This window comes from Monomorium pharaonis, chromosome 7 (assembly GCF_013373865.1).
Source record: "Monomorium pharaonis isolate MP-MQ-018 chromosome 7, ASM1337386v2, whole genome shotgun sequence".
In the NCBI taxonomy this organism is placed as follows: Eukaryota; Metazoa; Arthropoda; class Insecta; order Hymenoptera; family Formicidae; genus Monomorium; species Monomorium pharaonis.
The window spans coordinates 21,874,159-21,893,751 of record NC_050473.1 but is presented as its reverse complement, the minus strand read 5'-3'; the positions used below and the strand labels follow the sequence as shown (position 1 = coordinate 21,893,751).

Genomic DNA, 19,593 nt, shown 5'->3' with positions numbered 1-19,593 from the left:
GTTTCTAATCAAAGATTGCACTTAAAGTGCAGTTTCTTTAAAAGTTACTTATAAACTAAAAAACTCTAAAATCTTATAAAATGGTAAAATATAAGCTGTACGCGTATGATAAAAGAAACGTGACGTTAAGCCTTAAGATAACACAGGCACACACAAAAAAAAGTGGTTGGTCCGGCGGACTAGACTAGTCAACCCTTATGTATTTCGACCCGCTGAATCCGAATCTAAGGTCAGAATTGCAAAGTTAGCTCACATTTTCTAACCACAAAAAAAATTCTTTTTTAATTACACAGGCACACAAAAAAAAGTGGTTGGTCCGGCGGACTAGACTAGTCAATCCTTATGTATTTCGATCCGCTGAATCCAAATCTAAGATCAAAATTGCAAAGTTAGCTCGCATTTTCTAACCTCAAAAAAAAATTTTTTTTTAAATATTGGTCCGGTGAGCCAGACTAGTCAATCCTTATGTATTTTAACCCGCTAAATCCGAATCCAAGGTCAGAATTGCAAAGTTAGCTCGCATTTCCTAACCTAAAAAAAATTTTTTTGAGGTTAAGAAAAAATGAGCTAATTCAGCAATTCTGACTTTGGATTTGGATTCAGCGGGTCAAAATACATAAGGATAGACTAGTCTAGTCCGCCGGACCAACATTAAAAAAAAATTTTTTTTGAGGTTAGGAAAAAATGAGCCAATTCAGCAATTCTGACCTTGGATTTGGATTTAGCGGGTCAAAATATATAAGAATAAACTAGTCTGATTTGCCGGACCATTTAAGAAAAAAAAATTTTTTTTTAAGGTTACGAAATGCAAGCTACTTTGCAATTCTGACCTTGGATTCGGATTCAGCGGGTCAAAATACATAAAGATTGACTAGTCTGGCCCACCGGACCAATATTAAAAAAAAAATTTTTTTTTGAGGTTAGAAAATGCGAGCTAACTTTGCAATTCTAACTTTAGATTCGGATTTAGCGGGTCGAAATACATAAGGATTGACTAGTCTAGTCCGCCGGACCAACCACTTTTTTTTTTGTGTGACTGTTGTTGCGCCTTGCGGTACAACAAAATATTTTTGCCGTACTTTGCGGTGCGACAAAAGATCTTTCGGGATTCGTTGCTGCCCAAGGAGTAGGAACTCGCGGAAAGAGGCGGCTTTTGTAGGCAGGGTCCTCAAATCACTCACTCACTGATTCTAAGTTCAATTGATATAAAAGATTTATTTCTCTGTTGTTGTACACTGGTTGCGGTCGGCGAAGGTGCCGCGTCGTGTTACACTAGATTAGATACGGCGCGTGACTCGGAGTTAACGCGTCGTCTCGTTGCTCGCTCGAGACTTGCTAGCGGCTAAGTCCCGAACTCTTAATTCACTCGTGCGGGCCGTACGTATCGGCTTGATTACTATTCACTGATCCCGCTGGCCGCTGTTCGGCAGCGGCTTAAATAGTGTCGCGGATTTAATTATTAGTGGGGGCATCGGGCCCTCTGCATGACCATATATGGTCATTCCCGCGCGCATCCGGCGCGCGGGAAATATTTGCGAGTTTAGCAACAATTGCCAAAATGCAGGTATGCATTTCCGGTGGCATGATTGTTGCTAAGCTGGCTTCGCTACTTCTTTAAGGTGGCTGGTGCGTTGCCCAGTGCGATGACCGGCCGGCAGCGCACGAGACATGTGTCACCTGACACCTTGATAGCGAGCCTTCCTCGGCGAGCTATCTTATAATTTTAATATTTTATTTCCTTTATTTTATGATATGAATTTATTGGTTGTGAGTGTTTCGCTCACAACCAATAAATTCATATCATAAAATAAAGGAAATAAAATATTAAAATTATAGAGTTCGGGACTTAGCCGCTAGCAAGTCTCGAGCGAGCAACGAGACGACGCGTTAACTCCGAGTCACGCGCCGTATCTAATCTAGTGTAACACGACGCGGCACCTTCGCCGACCGCAACCAGTGTACAACAACAGAGAAATAAATCTTTTATATCAATTGAACTTAGAATCAGTGAGTGAGTGATTTGAGGACCCTGCCTACAAAAGCCGCCTCTTTCCGCGAGTTCCTACTCCTTGGGCAGCAACGAATCCCGAAAGATCTTTTGTCGCACCGCAAAGTACGGCAAAAATATTTTGTTGTACCGCAAGGCGCAACAACAGTCACACACAAAAAAAGTGGTTGGTCCTCACAACAGTGTAATTAATCCGATTAAACTAATATTATAGCACATAAGCTGTGCTTCTAGCATTTTGCTAGCTAGCGTGTAGGAATGAAATAAAAGTTTTAAAAGTAAATTGGGAAACAAACGATTATTACTATAATTACTAAAAGAAATATTGCCACTAGCGTGAACATTACCATGCAAGGTACGTAAATCATAATGCCTAGAATGTCACATGCAAACATATAAAACAAGAAAAACTTAGAACGCTATTTAACAGACTTAAATCTAAGATTAAAATTTATAATAAGTGATACACTAATTTATATATATATATTTAAGAAAAATATAAAAGAATAAATTGAAAATATGTCAAGAAATCTGACCTTAGTCGCGCACGCTGGTTTTCCGCCCGCTTTAAACTTGAAATGAAAATCAAACTAACGCAAGTTTAAATAAACAAAATAAATGATCGGGGTTTGACCTCGTGTGGGGCTTGCGCGTCCTACGCCTTTTCCTTCTCGGCCTCGGGTCGGGTCTCCTTTTGCTCTTTCGCCCCGTCGTCCAGTTGCATTGGGGTGCGCTGTAGAACTACGCTTACGATGCTTTTGCCCTCGAGGGTTCTTCTCTCCGACCTTTCAGCCACGAATAATTCGCCCGTTGCTTGCCCGGATGTCGTCGCTACTGGTACCGACCGGGGTGCTGGGTGCTGCTGGTGGCCGGTACGGCCATGTAACGTTTCAACGTTACACTCGGATCTCGTGGGTGAATCGATAGATAACGTGATCCTCGGACAACTGCCTAAACGTGTAATTGTCGGTTTTGTAGATAACAAAGCGTTTAATGGCGATAGAAAATTAAATCCGTTTAATTTCAAAAATTACGATATAAATTTCTTTTCGCTATACGTCGACGGCGTGCAAATCCCCAGTAGGCCTCTACAGCCGAACTTTTCAAAAGACGAACCGCTCTACGTCAAAGCCTATCATACGCTCTTTTCGGGCACCGGTATTCACTTTTTGAACGAGGGCAATTCTATAAAGTAGAGAGGATTATGCCGATGGATATACACTTTTCGCTTTCGACTTCACTCCCGATTTATCCGCAAATTATGCCGGACATTAGAATCTCGTGAAACATGGTAGTCTACGATTAGAAGTACGATTCGCAAAGACATTATCCACCACCGTTAACTGTATCGTTTATGCCGAATTTGATAACGTTCTAGAAGTCGACTCGTCTCGTCAAATTATCGTCGACTTTTCCGGCTAGAATTTTCACGACGGTTAACATGTACAATAACAGCGAGCGTAAAATTATATCCCTCTCCCTCATCACCAACAGCACCGTTTCCACCACCACCATCGCCACGATTCTTTTCTCTGATATTTTCAAAATCATACGGAGAAGAGAAATCAGTTGTGTACGAGACGCGAAGACAGTCACTACACGCTTGAGCTCTTAAAGGATCGAAGCAAAAGTCCTTTATAACCATGGACATAGTCATCAACATTTAAGGCTTTCGCGATATCGAAGAAAATTTTATTCCCAAAGAAACCGCTGTTGTCGCGATTAACGCTCCGATCGTCGGCCATTGGATTACGCTACCACCCTGCTCATTTGACGAATTACCTGAGAGATCGAGGCGTGAAAACAACTGGCTTTCGCGAAATTACCACGGTATCGAGTGGTTCGACGGCGAAGCCAATCCAAAGTATTTTGTGAGACAATTACGCGAAATTACACACCACGCCCGCTTTATCTATACCAGGGGACAAGAAAAAGCAAGTTACTTGCGTAATCTGCTCTCGAGAAACATATATAATCTGGAAGCAGATTCTCCGCCATTCAAAAATTTGCCCGATACCCGAACTTGGTCAACGCTGCAGCCATAACGGATTTCGCACTAGCGCTAAATTTCTTTGCGCGTTACGCAACGCTTACAAATTGAAACGTTGGCTAAACGAGCGAAACAACCGAAGCTCGATCTGCGCTAGTCTCTCTAGCGAACATACGGAGGAAGAAGAAGAAAACGCTCAAAACGTAGAGATAAAAGTCGAGGTTCCGTCATCAGACGAAGAGAAAGAAAATTATTCTATCGTGACAACGTCAAGCAAAGACAAGACCGACAGCACAAAAACAACCTACATTCTTACAAGTACAAGCTAGTAACGTCATCGTCTTGCAAAAACACTAGCTCGAGTAAACAGCTAAACGCTGAAATTACACAAACGATTCCTCTGTCACGAACACCGCCTTCGTATGAATTCGCTGGAAATTTTACATGCGTTGCGACATCTGAATGTCAAGTATGTCGGGGTCTATCCAGCAGACAGACTACCGAGGGTGTGGACGAGGTCGACGGCTATCGTCCCTAATACGGACGAACACAATAGGCCTGGCGAGCACTGGGTCGCGTTTTACGTCGATAAACACGGAGCAGGAACATATTTCGACAGCTACGGATTACCGCCATTGAACTCCAGATTCCTTCTACGCCTGCGACGAAACTCGGTAGTGTACCAATGGAACACCGTACCTTTACAAGGACTGATTTCTCAAACTTGTGGACAATACTGCTGTTTTTTTTATATTTTATGTCTAACGGTTATAATCTCAATCGGTTTCACGAACTATTTTCTTCCGATTGCGAGCGCAACGATCGTCAAATAGTTGAAATGTTTCGTAAAATTTTTACTCGTAATAAAATAAGAAAATGTGAAAAATTTCTAGCGTGCTGTCATATGCAGTTTTGTATTCCTAGAAAGTAAGTTAAATAAATCGTATCTTCCATGCTATTTACTAGAGTTATACCCAAGCATATAGCAAGTTTATAAGCATATTGCGTAAGCGAATGTAAACCTATTTTATAAAGTTTTTTAATGTACTAAGAAAATCTTCAGCGCAAAATCTTGTGCTGTATGGCGTTCAGTCGCATACTCTTAAGGCTAACCGAATAAAAAATGCTTATTCATTCCTACGAATGTAGTATTTTTTAAATAATAGCTCTTACGTAAAATAAACTTTTTTGTATCGCCAAGTCTCGTCTCGTCTGCTTTCTTAGCCCACCCATCAATTCACACCGCCGCTAGGATAATAAATTCGTCCTACTTTCATAATCAGCAGTATTCATACGTTATAGTCTATAAATTTCACGACTACAATCCGCGCGACATATCCACTCTAAACTGAGGAGCAGGCCTGCGTCATCCCATATCGACCTGTATCGATCTGCATCGACACCTGTCCACTCAACCACCCACTCTATTTCTCCTCAAAAACCTACAAAATGTTTCTCATCATGAAACGTCACTCCTTTGTAACACACACCTACAATACCACCTTTGTCACGCTTCTTAGTCCCTATTGTGTCTCATTCGTCTCATCACAATATCGCACACCTGTCCGGACCGCACCTCCGCTGAGCAAGACACGCGAATCCAAGTTCCGTCATTTTGTCGGGGACACTAGGCCCAAAATACTCGACCCTCTCTATACAAAATATAATAGTAGAATACATAAGGGCAACCAATCAAAACACACCATTAAACCACGCCCCCACCCACGCTCTCTATTTAATACGACAGGTATGTATGGAATATCCAATCAAAAACCGTGGCAGCTATGGGGTATCCAATCAAAACGGTCCATTAAACCACGCTTCTCCCATCATCCAACCAATCAGAACGCTCCATTCTTCCCCTCCCCTCCACTAGGTACCCCTACCACACTCTCCACCACCGCCAGACACCCCCCGCTGCGCCAGACATCCCCCGCTGTGAGGGCGAGGAGTGGGGGTTTGTTTTGACGCCCCATAGCTTCCAGTATACTACTCTCGTCCTGTCAAATATAAGGAAAGTTTTCGGGATAATTCCCAAAACATCAAAGAAATAGAAGTAATTTGCTGCTTTATTATCGTAATTCTGAACCTCCGATTTCAAACAAATCATTATAGTGGTGATATTCTTATTCCCAAGTTATCTGCGATTTATGATAACTCAATAAATAATTTGGCAGACGTTTCGTTTTCCGATGCATTAGTAACTACGCCGATCCTCTTTTTCTTGTCAGCTCGAAATCCTTTTCTTGTCGGCTCAAGCACGAAATCTTTTACGTCTAATGAATGACGCATTGAGCAATAGCACTGATAAAACACAGGATATATGCGCTTCCCGAACGCAGCCCTAGTCATGACTTTTCCTCAACTTCTAGAAGTCGACATTTAGTTGACTTTCTGTCAACTTCTAGAAGTCGACTATTTAGAAGTCAACATTTAGTCGACTTCCTGTCAACTGTGCCCTTAAGGTTGTAGCAAGTTATAATACATGAAGAATTATCAAACTATTATTCGCATACGGTTGTACTTTCTATTTTTGCTACCTGGGCATAGACGGCAACCATACATTATAATAAAAAATATTAATAAAATTTAATTCTTTGCTTTTTATTTATTAATATAAATATTAAACTTTATTTTATATTTAAGTATTATTAACAAAGAAAAAAACATTACCTTGAATTTACTGATAAATTTTGGTTATATAAAACATATGCATACGTTATCGCGCCTGACATAATATTTCATTGCTATTTGCACTAAATGCACCCATTTGATCGGTCTCCAACTACTCCCAGCTCCCAAGGAGAAAACGAACGCAGCGTTGAAAATTCTCAATACTACCAACTTAACTTTTTTTCCCAGTAAAAGCTATTTTCGAACGCACTCTTTATATTTTAAAAATCTAACATTAGATTCGTAATCAGCGACCCCAAAAATGCCTGGATACAGAGTTTTATCGAAATTGGAACGCAAGAATAATTCATGGTTCAATAGGTTAAACGCCTTGTAAAAAGTGTAAATGTTTTGTCTCATATATCGAATCATTTTGATTATATTAATGAGCTACTTAGATATCCATAATTTTCTGAATCTAAATAATTGTAATAATTATATTATATTTTCGATAGTATATAGCCATTCATTGTGTGATAAAATTTTGATGATCAAATTGTTATGGGTGACACACTCATAACGATAAGAAAGGTGTCAGTAGCACGATGACGTAAGTCGGTCAGCTACAGCAGTCAGCATCGAGCGCATTGCGCGAGGTTCCGCGCAATCCGCTCGACAATTAGCGCAATGCTCCTTAGACAGCACTTGCTGTCTAAGCAATAATTTGGAATACTGACCAATTTACGCCCTCACGCAATCCTCCCCTTCTTTCGATCCGACTACCGCATTTACAGTTATATAAACCGCCGAAAGAAAGTGAGGGACGGGTCAATCCGAAGTAGACAAACTAAGATAGCACACGACACTCTGCTTTGCGGGGTCGTGTATCGCCGATATAAATCATTGTAAATACACAACCACGACACTCTGCCTTGCGGAGTCGTGGACAGCGAACTCATATTCACTGTAAACGAATACTATAATAAAAGTGTTCAAGACGAATAACGGTGTAAGTGACCAAATACCTTCCTCGCGAGATCTCTGGCAGCGATCCCCAATCGTACTCACAACGAGGGGTACAACAAAATTATATGTTGTGAGTTATGCAATCATTTGTTACCAATTTACACAAATAGTACATCTTAGACGAGATTTCTATTATCTAGACCTAGCAATGAAATATTTTAGAAGTAAAGTAAATTAGAGCTTATGCTAATTCACACAAGAAAATTTGATCCCAGCTCTTATTGAATTAATTTTTTTATACTTCATAAATAATTTATTTATAAAATGTTTCAAAATCAGCAAACCAAAATAGTAGAAAAGTTCTCAAAAAATTAAATAATAAAAGTATTTCTTTTTTCTATTTTAAACAGCAATTTTTGTATCTAATTACAGAAATAAATAAATTACAAAAAATAACAGATATAATAAATCACGCCATAGGATCGCAAGTAACTTTGCTCTACTTATATTTCGTATATTATTGTACTAAATTATAATTTAAATGTTTTTTTGAATCAATAAATTTCTTTTAGAATTTGCGTCACATTAGTAATATAATTTTAATGAACCATAAATCTACAAATGTTGTATTTACTTATTAAATATATTAAAATAATGAATGATATTACCAAATAATATTACACAGAGAAGGGGGAGGGAACGCAATTTTTATCAATACTAAATAGTAAACAATGTGAAGTGCGAGATTGGCACCAAACGGGTGGCACCAGAATGGCCATATCCATCGATCGAATAATTTAACGTACAATGTTCTAATTGGTGGATACAAGAGAAAGGTTATAGTAACCTATGAATGGTCAATCCGAACGTGACCATTCTGGACGCTCCCGCACCAAACATTTTTATATAGAGTATTTAGCAATAAAAAAAATTTTAAGTGATTCTAGACATGATAAAATAAAAAATAAAATTTTAAGACTATTTTTAGTTATAAGTGTTTAAATATTCGCCTAAAAAGTACTTAATGAACATGAATATAAACAAAGCTTTAATCGCAATTGTTCTTGATTTTTATTTTATTTTATCATTTACAATTAGAATCACTCCTTAAATATTTTCTGTTACCAAATAACCTGTATATGCAAAAATGTTACATGTATGTGTATTGCAATACTTAATTAATTGAATTACTGTACATACGGCTACTGCTATACAAGCGACTGCTTAATATTCTTTAATCAAATTCAAAATCTTAAAAATTACTACTTGAAAAAAAATGCAATATACTTTTAGTATTCAGTTTTTCTTTGAAATTTTTTGCTGCAATATCTTCACTGGCAAAAAATTAAATTTGGAACTCTTCTTTGCAAGTGCGCGCATAAATTTTATATGTACATTATACACTACAAAAAAAACATTTTGGATTCTGTATGAATATAGGCGCGTTTATATATTAAAATATTTAGTAAAAATTATACAATATAAATATTTTCAATCATTTTCATATACACTTGTAACTCTTTGAAATTCTAACAAAAGTAGGTAAATCTTGTTACATCGGACTGCAACTTTAAATTATACAAAATGCCTCCTTTTTTTACTGAAGACAATTTTTTACTAAAGACTTAGACATTATAATAAGTCTTTTAGTTATCATACATTAATATACATACAGGATGTTCAATAATAGTTGCATTATCTTCTGCGCGGACAAATAAAACAGATTAAATTAAAGAAAAGAAATCTTTTACCAATCTGAGTTTCTCAACAATGAAAAATTAATAAAGATCCGTGAATCAGCGTGTGTCCCTGCGCGTAATCTTCAAATCTTTAATTAATTTTTTGTTATACCTATTGCGACACATGAAATAATACAGAACTTTTCTGTTCAGTTTAATCCATTCTATTTAGGCTGTGTTCAAAAAGCGCATCACTAGCACATTATTTTATCTTTTTTGCATATTAAACATGAAACAAAAACAATGAAATGATGGATAACGCTATTCCTTGAAGTCCTAAGCACTTTTTATCACTAATTACACTGTCCGACACTATTTTTGTAACACGAATGCGAATAGTCATTTCCGACGTATTTTTGCCTGCTAAACGCGAATTCGTTGTCAAAAGTTGGCTATTATTTTAGCTCGTTTGACATCGTTTTGAGAAAAACGGCGTCAAAGGAGCTAAAAATGATGATTTCGAGAGTTTTCAAGACGTTATAATACTAGAAATTAAATTTTTTAAACAAATTTTGTTAATATTCTTTAAAAATATTAACTTTTAGTTTTAGAATGCACCTTGGCTCGTTTCGATATAATTTTTCATTGCCGAGATATCTGAACTTTTGACCACTAAGATTACGGACAGATCACTGTCCGACAAAATTTGAATTTTTTTTGTAACACCAATGCAAATAGTCAATTCCGACGTATTTTTGTCTACTAAACACAAATCCGTTATCAAAAGTTGGCCATTGCGTCACAATGTTGAGAAAAATGGCGTGAAAACCTTCGAAATAGTCATTTTTAACTCTTATGACGCCATTTTTCTCAAAATTGTGACACAATAGCCAACTTTTGACAACAGATTCGTGTTTAGCAAAAATACGTCGGAAATGACTATTCGCATTCGTGTTCCAAAAAGAATTAAATTTTGTCGAATCCGTCCGTAATCTAAGTGCACAAAAATTCAGATATCTTGGGAATAAAAAATCATATCGAAACAAAACAAAGTGCATTCTAAAACTAAAAGTTGATATTTTCAAAGGATATTAACAAAATTTGTTAAAAGAATTTAGTGCGGGTATTATAACGTCTTGAAAACTCTCGAAATCGTCATTTTTAGCTCCTTTGACGTCGTTTTTCTCAAAATTGTGATGTGATAGCCAACTTTTGACAACGGATTCGTGTTCAGCAGGCAAAAATACGTCGGAAGTGACTATTCGTATTCATGTTACAAAAAAAATCAAATTTTATCGGACAGTGTTATTAGACATCCTATATCATATAGTGTCCTATTTTAATCGATCTAGGCAAATAATTCGAAAAATATAGAAGATATTCCAAAATATAAGACATTAAAAAAATGTTTTTTAACCCTTGGTTATCATACTGGGTACAGTGTACTCATGCGTCAACTTTGAAGTCAAATAAGTCTTACTTATAGTCTGCTTATGGCACTAGTAACGCCATTTGTTGAAAGATTGAAATCTCCTTTATGACGCCAAACTACTGCAAAGCCGAAAAACGCGTCAATTTTTTTGGCAGTCATTAGAATTAGGATACGCTATATGATACGCTGAGTGTGATAACGGTGTTGTTTTTTTTTTATTTGAGAAATACTTGTTTTCACGTGGTTTTTACATAAAAAGGGTAAGTATAGTGTGCGGATACTGAAAATTTTTTTTTCAATTTAGTGATAATTTTCTAAAGTTATGTGTGTAGCGCTAGGGCATATAATCTATGAGGCAGCCGTATTCGAAACGTATTGCTTGTAATGGACAGTGCGATATTTGCAAAGCCTTAAAAGACGGGAAGACAAGGCTCTAGTGTCTATCATGCTTACGGCGAATTTGTGACAAACATAGAGTGTATTTATGTACAGACTGTGAGGGCTCTGATTAATTTTACCTATTTTCATATACTGCCATATGAGAAGCACTAATAAAACCATTTTTTACGTTTTTAAAAAAATTGATTTTTATTACGTTATTAAAAAATTGATTACGTTTTTTTTTTAATTGATTTTTCTACATAAGCATATCATTTTTCTATTAAAAAAGTACCTTTCTTCTACCTTAAAAATAAATACCCTTTTTTAAGCGCCGATTAAAAAGCTACTTGTATGTGTGAGTTTATTCCGTACTCCACTTAGGGTTAACGGGGTGTTTTCCAGGGTGCACTAAACTTTTTACAACTCCAACAATTTTATCACATAATACAATCATCTCATAAAACATACAAATATACATCTTATCCGCCATCTCGCGCCCTAGCCATTGAGCAGCCTTACAACTCTTCTCTCCCTCCTCCCTCCACTTCCTCTCCTACTCATTCCAATTCTACTTTTGCCCTTCCACCCAAATCTGTTATTGAAAACTACCCTTCGTCCTCTCCCTGTCCGCCGCTTCCACGATTCTCCATCTCTTCTTCCTCTCCTCTATTGTCAGGTCCTCGTCAACTCTAACATACCAGCTCCCCCTTATCTCCATGCCCCTCTCTAAGATCTCACCCCTGTTCTCCAGCTCGTTTAATTCCGTTGATCACTCACCTCCGCCTTCTTTCCTCCACTTTTCTTAACACCTTCCTCCCCAACTCACTCTCCATAATCATCCTAATAATTTTTCGTCTCCTCCTGGTTATCCCCTTCAACCCCTCTCCAAATAATGCACCTCTCCTTTTTCTTCTTTCTTGCCTCTTCCTTTTCCTCGAATCACCTCCTTAGTTTCTTCTTCCAATTTCTCCTTATCCGTCTTCTTCGTTTCCAGTCGCCTCTCCTCCATCTTCTCATCCGTCCTCCTAGACTGGAACTGCGCACCCTCTTTCTCTCTTCTTGAACCCCTCTCTCTTTCAATTTTTTTCTCCAGTCCGTCCTCGTATCCACTGTGTTCCCACCTATCTTCTCTCTCGTTCTTCCTGTTTCCTACTCTCCTTCCTTCCTTCTGTTTTCCTCCTCCTTTACTTTCACCCATTTTCCTCTTCTGCCTCTGTTCAAACGTATACCCCTCCTCTTCCTCGCCATTTCCTTCTCCACCCTTGCCTTCTCGATACTCCTCACCTCCATCTCGTTCACTCCCCAGCTGCCATCATCCCTTTCTCTCTCTCCCCGTCTCTCCTTTTCCTCCTCTCTCTCTTTCTCCTTCTTTATCCTCTTCGCTCTATCCTAACACCTTCACCTTTTTCCTCTTTTCTCACCCCTACTATCCTCTTCTTCCGCTCTCACATAAATCCTCGTCGTCAATCTTCCTTCTTCTTCTTTCCCTCTGCTCACCTCTCTGCACAACTCTCTTAGTAACTTTACCATCTCCATGCATCTTCTCATTTCTTTCAACTCTCCGCACAGCTTTAGTTTATCCATCTTCTCTTCCTCCTTCACTTTCCTCCAGCCTTAAAATCACTTCTCTTCTGACCTTCCCTTCTTAAATCACTCTTACTTCTCGTTCGCCACTCTATCACTCGACTTCCTTCTATCTACTTCTAACCTTATATCCGTGTGGTAATTCCATTCCTCGATCTTTACCCCATCGATACTCCGATAAGTCGATATACCAATCCGCCGCTTGCATGCCACCTCTCGTCTCCTACCTCCCTCCTCTGGTTCCGGTTCCATCTATCTTCCATCGATGTATCGATATATCGACGTACCAATCCATATCAAAGGACCCGCTCGCCACCATACGCCACCATCATCCCTTCTTCGATTCCACTTCCCGTCGGCCGATTGGGACTTCCTCCTTTTCGGCCTATGCGCATGACTCGGTCTCTCGCTCTCACCACTCCATTACAATCAATTGGAGGCTTCATCCTTCTTGGTCCATGCACATGACTCGATCCCATCGCGTCTGTTCATTTCCATCACCGCCTCCACCACCATCTGTCTCTCCGCTCCTTCTCTACTTCTTCTTTCCACTCGAACACTCCAGCGCCCTCTTCGCCTACTGTCACCTCTTCATATCCACCACGCCATCCTTCTTGTACTATATATCAACAATAACCACGTAAATTTTTAACTTACAATATTTAAAACTAAAAAAAGATTATTTTTTTATAAAAACTGATTTTTCTGGAAATTACAATTTTCAAGATTTTTTTTCAACATAAACTTTTTCAAATTTTAATATCATAATAATCAAGTAATACTCTAAAAAGTTCGGAGTTAATTTCCAATTTCTTTTTGCTATCATATTTCTGATGTTTTAAAACCATGACCGTTTGAAAATCGATATGGGTGTATGCGCTGTATCCACTGTAACAACAATGTGATTGGAGATAAGTGATAACCAAGGGTTAAAGTTTAAAAATGTTAAAAAAACATTTCAAAATTTAAGTCTTAAAATTATATATATATACCATATATATTCCTTTAAATATTTTTCTTCCATTTTTTCAAGATTTGTTTGAGGAAATATAAATTAAACACTATGCCATACAGAAATATTAAATTGGATATTTTTAATGTGTATTTATATTATTGTTAATTTTATTATATAAACTTCCCGTCTTATTAATGTTCTATTCAATGTCTATAGTTAAGTTTAAAATATCGATAAAATATGAAATATGTTGAAATAAATTATAATAAAGTGATATTAGATTATTACATTTGCATATAATTTACGACATTTCATACATTTCTGAAACAATCTATACACATCTTTAATTATTTGCAACTTTTACAATGTTATTTATTATTATAACTGCCCCAAACGGATTTTTAATATAGCATGGAATAGTCATTTGCCATTAGTTTGGGACGCTTAAATTTCGTTCTTATCGTCCATTAATTATACACAAGTTGTAGCGTACCTATTACGTTAATCATTAATTAATATGTTCACAATGCTTATTCTTGGCCAAAGCCTTCCGTTTCTTCAATCGCATAATTCAGTTTTTCTACTAATTGGTCATAACTCTTGTAAGGTGGCAAATCTAGTCTATTGAAACAGGTATGTGATCTTGGTAACCAAGTGTCCTTCCCGAATTTCTCTATACAAAATCTTTGTGGCCCATTGCTTCCTGTAATACAACAATAGTAATTTAGCACAAAACTCATATTGTTATAAGATAAATATTAATAGTTATTTAAAATTAATGTAATTATAATTTATATTTCATATAATGATTACACAGGCACATAAAAAAAGTGATCTGTTCCTAGGACCCAACTAATCAATCTCTATGTATTTTGACATGCGAACACGAATCTGGTGTTAGAATTGCTGCATTACCCAGATAACAAATTGTGAGGGCTCACGTCACCCTCACGGTGTGATTATCACACGTGCGTGCAATACCACAATCATATTGCCTTCACGATGTGATGGCGACACGTGTGTGTGTGCGTGAAAGGTGGCACTATGCAGTCATGCATGAAAAGGTATATGAGTGATCGAACAAAGATTTCATTGTACTTTCTTATGTATGATTGTATTTATCACAGTACGAATGAAAACATTATTCGTATGAACTCATGTCATCCGCACAGTGTGATATTCACACGTGTATGCAACAACGCAATCACGTTATATTTATTACGTGACGGGGTAGAAAATAGCACTGAACAGCCATATATGATCGATATATAGGGTTTGCTTTTATATGAATTTTATATACATATATATAATATATATATAAACTTTATATAAAAGCAATTTAGCCAACAATATATATATATTTTAATAATATTAATAAATCATTGGCTAAATTAGAAAACCTCATAATTCCATCGGACATCCGATGGAGTTCTAAGATTTTCTAATTTAGCTGACGATATTTATATTTAGATATTTATTACATTTATATTTATTTATTTATATTATACATACATACGTGCGCGCACGGTGTGTGTGTGTGTGTGTGTGTGTGTGTGTGTGTGTGTGTGTGTGTGTGTGTGTGTGTAAAATGAACATTTTGAACACTTTTGAAATTTTCATAATTTTTTTCTCTATTATGCATTTTAATTTCATAAAATTACATTTGATTAATAATTTTTATTGTAATTTAATTTTAATTAGTTTTCTTAGTTTTAGAATATTCATATTTCAATTATTGAGTCAGTACATACGTGTCATCGCTTAGAAAATTTTTTACAGTTTACAATCGAAAAAGAACGTTGCTAAATTGACAAAAAATTAGAAAAAAAATAATAAGTTCCTTTTGACTATTGCAAAAAATTTTCAAAGCGGCACATATTGCGTGTAAATAATTGAAACATATTTATCTTGAAATTACAAAAACTAATTAAAATAAAATTAAAATTAAAATTATTCATACAATGTAATTAGAATAAAAATACAAAAAAGAATAAAAATAAAAAAATAAAAAAATGTTCAAAATTAATATTTAGCTGGTGTGTAAAATCTCAATAAAATAAAAAATGCAAACATTTTCAAAATGGTCATAATGTTGAAAGTTTCTTAAATTTTGATATTTTCAGAAAATTTGTAAAATGTGTAAATTTGTAAAGCTTTCAAGAAATATTGAACTTTGGTAATTTTGACATTTTTTTACATTTCACAGTCTTTTAATTTTATATACATATAAAATAATCTAAGTTTAAAGAGATTAATATTTTTCACATTTTCAATAATTAACTTTATAATTTCTTGAAATTATTTCGTTTATCTGTACTTACAATAAGAGAACGTCGGGGCTGTTCCTCACCGATTTTGTTGGCCTTGGATATGTTATAGAGCATCAAAAAAGAAAAAAACCCGTATTTTTTATCAGCTTATCTCGAGTTTTAGGGGTTGTTTTAACCCCTAGAAAAAAAACAAAAATAAAAATTTGACATTTTTTAAAGAATTGAATACATCATTGCAAAGAGTATCCTATAAAACTTTTATATAAAACATTTTTTCATATACCTCACATTTTAGAAGATATTTGTTAAAAATGAGAAAATACGTTTTTTATAGGCGTTAAAACAACCTCTAAACCTCGAGATAAGCCGATAAAAAAATACGGGTCTCTGAACTTTTTTGATGCTCTACAACATATCCAATGCCCATCAAAGTCGGTAAGGGATAGCCCTGACCGTTCCCTTGTTGGTTACGTACCTGTAAATAAGTATTATATTTGTCTTTATTTTGTATTTCTTTTTTGTTTTTAACACAAAGTAATATATATTCAATATATAATTTAATTCAATTTAATAGATAGTAGAAAAATAATTTGATTTTTAACTCAGCTATTTCCCGTTTCGTCTTAATAAAGATATCATTGGATTAAAATATCGTTCACATTATTTTTATTTTCTAATAAGTCTGTAAGAATATATTACATTAGGTGACGATTCAGGATAAAATAATGCAATAATTAAATTTTACAATCTCTCTCTCTCGCTCGCTCTCTGGGAGAGTATAGCGTGCGGACACACTGTTCTTCGCTCCGTATTTTTCGAGCATTTACTGCTGGTCACTGCCCTTCGAGGCCTTCTTTTTGCAGTCTCACGGTCAGAAGCGCACTATTCTGACACTTTCCCTTTACGGTGAGTGTCCACTCAACTCTGTTTGGCTCATTTTGGCGACTTTCGTATTCGGATACATCGACGGACTCTGGATCATTCTTTCTGTCTTGCCATCTTCTCTGGCAGTCTTTCTCCTGCGCACGCGCTATCTTGTCGGCCGTCTTCTTCAATGCTTCGTCTCGCTGCGTGACTCAAACCTCATCTCTGCAGCGTGAGCTTCGCGTGACTTCTGTGCCTAACGGGTGTCTAGTTTGTAACCACACTATAAACTGCGAAGTGTTGATTGTATCTGACTGCAGTCATTTTACTCAATCTTTGACGGTTGTTTGTGACTCTTCCATGAATGCAGCCAACGTGCGCCAAGTGTAGAAAGCAGTTTGCGACTGTATCGATTGAGTGCCACTATGTGAGAGCCTTTTACCCTGGGTGCGTAAGATCTCACTCGGTTAACAAGTGCGCTAATACCTGCTGTAAGACGCGTGACAATAGTGGTAATATGTGAAAAGAAAATCTGATAAGCGAGGTATATGAACGTGAATAACATACTCAACCCTCGTGTGTGCACATGATTTTACTTTTACTTCTATTTTATCTAATTTTAATTTAATTTAATTTAATTTAATTTTGTTTTGATTGAGTTTGTACGGTCGAGACTCATTTATGTCGGGAGTCTGTGCCAAATGCTCAAAGCCGGTGGCTCAAATGAGTCTTGAGTGTCCTGAATGCACAAAATTTTTCCATCCTGCATGCTTCAAAAGTTACACTACTCATAGACCTGTGAATTCCTGTTGTGTGAAGAACGCTGTCAACATAATGTCAAGAATGGACCAGCAATTATCGGGATGTTCAAACTCAAATTTAAATTTAAATTTAAATCCGGATCTGATGGTTACCAAGCAACCTACAATTTCTCGATCCTTATCACAGCCTACTGGCACTGAATTAGTGAGCTCTCTGCGACCTGCTTCACCCACGGAATCTCGATCAGATGCTACATTAGAGGCTATAATGGACTGACTAAAAAAAGAATAACGACACGTTAAATTCTTTTATGGACCATCAAAATAAATCCAATAAAGAGCTGAATGCCAAATTGGACTCCATCGACAAAATTAACAATATTGTAGAGGAACACTCAGCGAGAATTGCAGACTTGGAAGCTGATAATGAAGAAAACTGATAATGAAGATAATTATAGCACGTCTAGAAACACAAAATTCGAAATTGACTGATGATTTAAATAGGTTAAGATCAACTGTGGCTGGTTCACCTATGATTGAAACTGCGGAGGTAGTAATTTCTAGTATTCCAGCCTCTGTGACGGAAAATCCACAGATGATTGTAGACAGGTTGCTTGATGTTCTAGGAGAATCTCATTTAAATGGAGACATTTTGGATATACGACAAGTGATTCGGAAAGCACCGCAACGACCAAATCAGCTTACTGCTACTCAGGATTCTTCGAAATCGCAGAATTTTTCTAAATCGTTAATTGTAAAATTCAAATCATCTCAAATTGCTAGGCATATTCTGAAAAAGAAACGCACTAAAGGACCCATTTCTGTCAGTGAAATTTTTTCTACACAAAAATCAGGTCACCTTTACATTAACGAATTTCTCCATCCTGATACATATAATCTCTTACGGAAAGCCAAAGATTATGCCACTAAGCACGGCTGAAAATATGTTTGGATTAGAGATGGGCAGATCTATGCAAGGAAGTATGATGGTGCTCAAATTACTCGTATAGGCAGAGAGGAGGATCTGGAGAAGCTAGGTTGACTACTGCAAAATTCGAATTCAATGTCTCAAGCCAATACACGATGTTCAACATCCTCGCTAAAAATCGCACAGTTCAATGCTAACTCACTACTGGCGCACATTGATCAGATTAGACTCTACTTTGCCAAAAATTTTTTCCATATTATTTCAATATCTGAGACGTGGCTTAAGCCTCACATAATAGATGATCTTGTGAAAATAGATGACTACTTTCTATTACGTAATGATAGGCTTGGAAAACAAGGGGAAAGTGTTGCGTGTTTTATTCATAAATCTTTAAAGGCTAATGTCATTTCAACCTTACCCAATGTTTTCTCAAACTCACCTGAATTTCTAATGATAGTGTGACGATACGTCACTAAGTCCCGGGCCGACCATCCGCCCCACCACGGGACTCGGCGTCTACGGACGCCCCTCCCGAGAGTCTAGTACCCCTGTCGGAAACCGATCCCACCACGCTGCTGGGAACGCGTGGGGATCGCCCCGACGGGTATAAAAGCCGAGCTCGATCGGGATCGAGCACCAGTCCCGTCCTGTCGACTGAGTAGGTCTCCGGACCACTCTGACGCCCGGTTCTCGCCGGCATTCGACTATCCTTGTGTCCGCCGACGGAGCAGGCCACCTGGCCGTTCTGCCGCCCGGTTCTCGCCGGCATTCGGCTATCCTTGTTGCGCCAACAGAGCAGGCCACCTGGCCGTTCTGCCGCCTGGTTCTCGCCGGCATTTGGCCATCCTTGTGTCCGCCAACAGAGCAGGCCACCTGGCCGTTCTGCCGCCTGGTTCTCGCCGGCATTTGGCCATCCTTGTGTCCGCCGACGGAGCAGGCCACCTGGCCGTTCTGCCGCCCGGTTCTCGCCGGCATTCGGCCGTCCTTGTCATCTCCAACGGGGCAGGTTACCTGGCCGCCCTACCCGCCGGTTCTCGCCGGCGCCCCCGGGTCGCGACCGCGTTCTAAGGTGCTGCGCACTAGCGCGCTCCCGTCCGACTGACATCGCTAGGCTAAGTTGTACATACCCGCATAGTCTAAGTAGTACATAAGGTAGCATAAG

The 19,593-nt window shown here is 37.6% G+C and overlaps 1 protein-coding gene across 3 annotated transcripts in view; it reads right to left on the bottom strand.

Annotated features, from left to right (window-relative positions):
* Positions 1–8,155: 8,155 nt before the first annotated feature.
* Positions 8,156–19,593, bottom strand: part of LOC105834703 (E3 ubiquitin-protein ligase Su(dx)) — a 186,722-nt gene continuing 175,284 nt past the window's right edge. For 2 of the 3 annotated variants that reach the window (XM_036290415.1, XM_036290417.1), the window contains one exon: positions 8,158–14,311. In XM_036290415.1, the coding sequence (XP_036146308.1) occupies positions 14,139–14,311 (173 nt within the window). In that variant the 3' untranslated portion in view covers positions 8,158–14,138. Of the gene's footprint in view, positions 14,312–19,593 lie in introns of all 3 variants that reach the window. The other variant, XM_036290416.1, reaches the window with a different exon arrangement.